This window comes from Nannospalax galili, unplaced genomic scaffold (genome assembly GCF_000622305.1).
Source record: "Nannospalax galili isolate Female #2095 unplaced genomic scaffold, S.galili_v1.0 scaffold186, whole genome shotgun sequence".
Lineage (NCBI taxonomy): Eukaryota > Metazoa > Chordata > Mammalia > Rodentia > Spalacidae > Nannospalax > Nannospalax galili.
In genome coordinates, this window is record NW_008358774.1 from 3,045,152 (window position 1) to 3,051,558 (window position 6,407).

General features: G+C 43.9%; 1 protein-coding gene across 1 annotated transcript in view; it reads left to right on the forward strand.

Moving 5' to 3' along the window:
* Positions 1-723: 723 nt before the first annotated feature.
* Positions 724-6,407, forward strand: part of Perp (p53 apoptosis effector related to PMP22) — a 13,441-nt gene continuing 7,757 nt past the window's right edge. The window contains exon 1 of the mRNA XM_008822043.3: positions 724-1,029. Within this exon, the coding sequence (XP_008820265.1) occupies positions 816-1,029 (214 nt within the window). The 5' untranslated portion in view covers positions 724-815. The remainder of the gene's footprint in view (positions 1,030-6,407) is intronic.

Below are 6,407 nucleotides of genomic sequence, written 5' to 3' on the forward strand. Positions count from 1 at the left end.
CCCACGGACTGGGGCAAAGGCAACATGAAACCACAGGCAGCGCTTCCAAGACTGAAGCAAGCATTTGTTATGAGTGTGTTCCTTCATCAAAGTTACAGCTCCCCTGCAGACCCAGACTGGGAGCACAGACACCGGAGCCACCCAGAGAAGACAACGGCCCCAGGCAATCTAGAGTTCACAATGCTGCTGTAAAGATGGACAGCCAGGCAAACAAACAAAAGTATATGGGCGTAAGAGTCAAGGTCCAAAGGTGGATGGGGCAGGAAGTGCGTGCAGGGGTCAGGGACTAGCTTCTGGATTTGGGTGCACAAGTCCCAAAGCTTTAGGATCCAGCATTTATCCACAGGTGCCACTGGGACACCCATCTTTAGCGCGCTTGGAACTCAAGTGTGGCCTTGACAATCCTTTGCGCACAAGCTAGCTAAGTAACCAGAACACAATTTATGCTGGGGTGTCGAGCTGGCGCTATGTACACGTGCATGCGTGCGTGCGTGGAGGGAGATCGCGGGTGGGGCTGGTGATACAGGTGGGCCGGCTGAGGTTGGACCATTCGGCGGGGCAGGCCTGAGCTCTCCAGCCCGGTAACCCCGGCAGGCCGCTGACTGGCGCGCCCGGGGCAGCCAGGCAGGTTGGGGCGGCGCGCAGTGAGTCACCGGAATCTGGGTGGGGCCCGCTCGCCGCGCCCCCGCCGCCAGCCCCAGGCAGCGTCCTCCCGGGAGCCGCCCCTTCCCTTTTGTGGCGGTGCCCGGTCGGCGGGGCCACTCTCCCGGTCGCCGGTGCCCCGCGCTCCTCCGCTCCTCGCCGCCACCGTCGACATGCTGCGCTGCGGCCTGGCCTGCGAGCGCTGCAGGTGGATCCTGCCCCTGCTGCTGCTCAGCGCCATCGCCTTCGACATCATCGCGCTGTCCGGCCGCGGGTGGCTGCAGTCCAGCACCCACCTCCAGACGTCCTCGCTCTGGTGGAGATGCTTCGACGAGGGCGGTGGCAGCGGCTCCTACGACGATGGCTGCCAGAGTCTCATGGACTACGGTGAGTGGCCGCCGCTTCCAGGAAGCCCTCCGGCTGGCTGTGACCTGTGTCTCCTGCTACATGCACAAGGCCTTCCTTAAAGGGGTCAGGAGTCGTAGCTGTTTATTTTGTTTTGTTTTGTTTTGTTTTGTTTTTTAAAGTCTGTTCAGAGCTCAGACTCCTGAATCTGACATAAGCCAAATGAAGCAACAGGCTAGGGTGGCTCAAATAGGCTCAAAACTGAAACTAGCCCAATTCAAACATATACTTTTAAGAATAAGATTTGTCAGTTGTTTGTGTAAGATGGTGTCAGCCGTTGCAAAGGTTTAGATGAGTAAATATAATGAAGAAAGGATGGTTTCTTAGAAACCTACCCAACTTTTTTCCCACTCCTCTTCATATAGAAGTATTAAAATAACGTTCCAGGTGGATTCCTTTCACTTCTAATTTAAACCAGAGGCACCCCCCACCCCCCACCCCTGGTCTCCCCGCTCCCTAAGGAAGTCCTTATTAGCAAAGTTGGAGCAGTTTTGCTTTCAGTGGGTTGGCCAGTGTCTTACCTGTCAAGCTAGTCAAGCTAGTTATTGTTGGCTCTTGTACTGGGGAGTGATCTTTTGTCTTAAGCACGACTGTTCAAAAAATTTATTTGAATCTGGTTTGAAATTTTACTAAGAAGTAAACACATCTTCTACCCCCTGAAATGGAGCTGGCACATTTAACACACCACAGGTGGAGGGCTCCAACTTTGCAGACTGGAAGCTGGAGTGCTTTATTTTGCAGCCAGGAATAACTCTTGGAAAAAGGGAAAAAGCATTTTCTTTCCTGGGGGGCTGCTCTCCTCGTTTAGGGTAGCTCTGAAGAACAGTTGGACTCTGCTGTGACCGGCAGCATTTTCTGGGAGTGAACATAAAAGCTTAAAGCCAAAGCAGGTTTTAGTACCAAGTTCTGTTTTTTTGTGTGTTTTTTGTTTTAATAGAGAAAGCGAGTTACTCCCTTTTCATCCTCTGATTTCACTGTAACTTGATCGTTTTCCCGAAGCAATCAAAGCAGGGCTTCCACCAAGTGCTGTTTGGTTTTGAGTCTGGGCCCTGTATCAGTAGCTTGGTGTATGCAGCTTCTCTGTTGTAGAATTCTTTGGAAATTCTCTGGATGAACATCCTCAGAGAAAGCCACGTGGTTGTCCTTAGGCAGGCAATAAAATGTGAACTGCAGATGTCCCAGCTTTCTTTAAAGCTTGTATTTTTCTTCCTTGTAAACACAGACACTGAGTAGGATGTTTTCTATCACTCCAAGTCTTTTAGTTTTGGAAAGGGAAGTAGCTGTATTCAAACTCAATCTTTTGTGGGTTTTTAAAATACACTGTGATAATTATACCTTACCCCAATACTCACATAGTCCTGAAGAATACTCAGTAGTGGAAGCAGTATCAGAGCTCTTGCTGGGACATGATTGAGCCTGCAGAGTGCTGGCTGTGCCCACAGCCCTCTTGTGAAACACACACAAAGCCATTTTCATGTTTCTTGCCTTGTAGGTGAGCTCACCTTTAGGGTGTGGCTGCTCTAACCTCAGGTTGATATACTACTTTGAGTATGGAAGAAAGGAGTTTTTCTCCCAGTTTGTTTGATTTTTAAATTACAGGTTTCAAACTAACTTTAAAAATTTTTTTTTAACTTATTTAAAGAAAATACTCATCTAGTGTACAGTTTGTTTCGATTTGCTATAGAAATTGGCCTTTGGAAAAGCTCATTTATCCAAGTGAGCCTTGAAAAGTCTATTATTCTTTCTTGATGCAGCACTCCTGAATTTTCCTAATGCATCCCAGCTTTAACACCTCAGGGGGAGTTATTCCTATCGCTGAGACAAACGTGATTAAGCTCCAGTAAAGTGGTAGACAGGGCTCTTGCTCAATACCCAGATTCAAATCACCACCAGCAGATTGGCTACTGAGGGAGACAGTAACTGTGACTCTCCCAGTGAGGTCCCCATCTCGCCATTGTAGACTGTGGAGTTGAAGCACTCTGCCTGCCCACTCTTGGTGTGGACTGCTCTTTAGTTTGGCTATGCAAATGTAAAAGAATGATGTAGTCTCACACTTCATTGTGATTATGTAGGCAGGTAGGAACTTGATTTTCAGAGAGTCTCACTAAGCCCTTGCTGAAAACAACCTTTGCATGAGGTCATGCTGCAAGCAATGTGTTTATGCACACTGTCCTGCATGGCGAAGAGCGAGGTGGACGACTGTTTAAAATGATGTCAGCGTGGAGAACTGAATGTGTACATCCCTGTTAGAAAGCTTCTTGATGAGTACTTGGAAATAAGTATATTTATTTGTAATACATGTTTCTGTTTGAAGAAATTAACAAAGTAAAACTTTCATTGGAAGTGTTTGACTATCTTTTTTTACTGAGTAATATTCGTAATGTTGATATATTCATTTTGATAGTAAAGACACTGGCTATTCCTAGCAATATTGATGGTAATACTAAAAAATACGCATGTTGTTATAAAGGCAAATAATTTCCTAAAAGTACATAAACAACAGGATATTATTATATTCTTCATGATAATTGTTCATTTTTTTAAGAACTGTGGGTCACCAAATCATCTTGTTTTTCCTCATAAATGAGCCAAATTATACCCTGAATATTTTCTATTCTGTGATGGTGACATCTAAATTAACATTTAGCTTAACAGATACTTGCTTGAACATTTTAGTTTCTATTTATCAAGAAGAAAAAGAAAATCTAGATTTATGATTGAAATGATCATCCAAGTTTCACCTGTAAGTAAAATTCATAACTAAACTTGAATGAGTATTCACAGGTATTGTCTTTGCAATGTCAGCACGTTCTTCTCCAGTTTAAAGAAATAACTCATCAGGAAGATATTTTAAACTTTGGCTATACAGACATCAGATTCCAGGCGAGCTCTGGCTTGTCAGGGTGAGGAATAATGGGGATGAGTTTATGCACCAAAGACTGGAAAGTCAGTGCTTGGAATCTGGACTCAAGCACAGAACCTCAGTACCATAGACACTCTGAATCCTTAGTATGCACCCTGTATTTCCCATGGAATCACTCTTCCACAAGTCAAGGAATCACAGTATCCTATGGCTAGGATACGATCACTAAGCTCCGTGGTTCCTTAAAGTACAGGATATGAGAAAAACAGGCACAAACTCAATCATTTACATTTGTGGCTTTGGTCGGGGACTATGCTAGGGTAAGATGGCAAGCTGTTGTTGTTTTATGAAATTAGTATTAGTCAATAGATTTGGTGTGTCTGCGTGTGTATGTGTTCATATTCTTACACCGCAAATTTAAAAAGTTAGACTCTCCTTTGAATAACTATAAATATGCATTGATTTGTAAAATCTAGAAGTTGAGTGCCAGTGGTGTAGGCTAGTCTACTGTCTGTTTGCTGCATTTAGTAGCACCCAGAGAGCCACCTTGGGAGGGATGACACTTGGTTTTGCCATTAAAGTCACAGACTGCTGAACCATTGGGATTAGGCAGAATTAATGTGCATGAGTTCTGGCATTCACCAAAGCCCCACAATTAGCACCTACAACAGAGAAGTCTCCTTTTATTTGGCACCTTAACCCTAGCCCACTGGACAATGCTATTTGGGTGCAAGCACCTCTTCTATGTGACCTGGGCTGAATTGTGCTCCATTGCAACCCTGCTTTCCAGCCTCCTTCCATCTGATAGAGTTCAAGTATGTGAGGGTCAGTCATATGTTGGCAGAAAGTTCTATTGTCTTTAGTTGTAGTTTTCCAGTTTTTTACCTCTTTCTGGGTAAGATGTTTTCTCCACTCATTGATTTGATAAAATAAGAATGAGAAATAAGTCCAAGAGTTCTATAAAAAATACACACAACACACACACACACACAGTGGTAACTAGTCACCACCAAGCTGGGTTGTTTTAGGAAAAAGTGACAAGTGTGTAAGGAATCTCACAGCACCCAAAAGGCTGTCCTATGGCTCTCCTGCCATTCTCTCCTGGGCCAGCCATTCCTTACTGCCTTCTAGAACTTCCACAGGATGGTGGCTCCCTCCTCTGTAGATTTGTTTTTTGCAGGTCTATTCTTAGTTGTCCCCTGGATTTCCATTCCTCCACTGTCACAGATCAGCAGCAGCACATCTGGGAGGTCACTTGACACCTGTGTCTCACCCTACCATGGAATCAGAACCTGAAGCTTAAGAAGTCCCCTGGTTGATAATAAGTTTCCTTGGGATGTTAACTTGCAAGGGCCTCTGAGTCCAGACCCTTGGCCAAGTCATTGTATACTACTTCTTCTCTGAACATCATATCCACCCATGTTTAGACGTATTGGTATACTGGATCTTTTTTCAAATACTCAGATTTCATTTCTGCCTGTGAATGACATAAATAACCTTGGAGAAACAAGATACCAAAAAAATCTGACAAAATCTCTTATCCACTGTGTGGGACTTGAGGTGAGGTTTTTGGTATTTTTAGTAGAGGAATCTGTTGTTCTAGAAAAGGGCTTCACTTTAGTTGTCTTTGGAATGCTGAGTAAGGGGGGCTGGCCACACACTATTTTCCTTTCTGTTTGGTGTCACTTGTAAAATCTATGAAGAATGTGGCAACTCCATAGAAAAAAAAACATTAATTTGGGGGTAAGAAGGGAAATCAGTGCTAGTCTCCAAAATACCCACAAATTAAGACTCACCCTCACAAAATTAGGAAAGGCAGTAAAGTTCAGTATGTAAAATAGCAATGAAGGGCAGACATGTTTAGAATTGATAAAGACGAAATCTGCCTTTGAAGAGCTGTGAACCATCAAATCATGAAAGAGGTGGCTTTAAGACAAGTTTTCTAAATGAATATTTTTCCTCAGTGTTGGTAATAGGATATGCTATGGATCATAATATAATAGACAATATAAATAGTCCTCAAAGGGTTGAGTACATTTCTAGATATTAGGCTCATTCTGGGCAACTAAGAGAGACGAAAGGTACGTGGGATAGATACATTTTAACTCTTCAAAATGTGGATATTGGGAACAGCAGCACTCTAAGGCTGTGTGACCAGCAGTTTCCTTCTCGGGCTGAGCGTGAGGCCTTGAATCCCCTGCTTAGACACGATATGACCCGCCGCACCATACTAAAATGAAATAGTCGTTGACATGGGAAGGTGGATTACTTTGCTTGGAGAGGTCAGTCATTTATCAGCTAGGATCGTAAAAGCCATGGCAGCATTTCTCTTTAAATGATAGTTAAATGATTCATTGTGGGTGTTTCTGTGCTGTAAAGAGCAGGTTTTACATGTTCTACAACCATGGTGGCTTTTCTCAAGAGAAAAAATGTTCCTTAGCGAGACATTAGCTGAATTGATTTAATATGAAAAGTGCCCCCAAATGGTCTGTATATA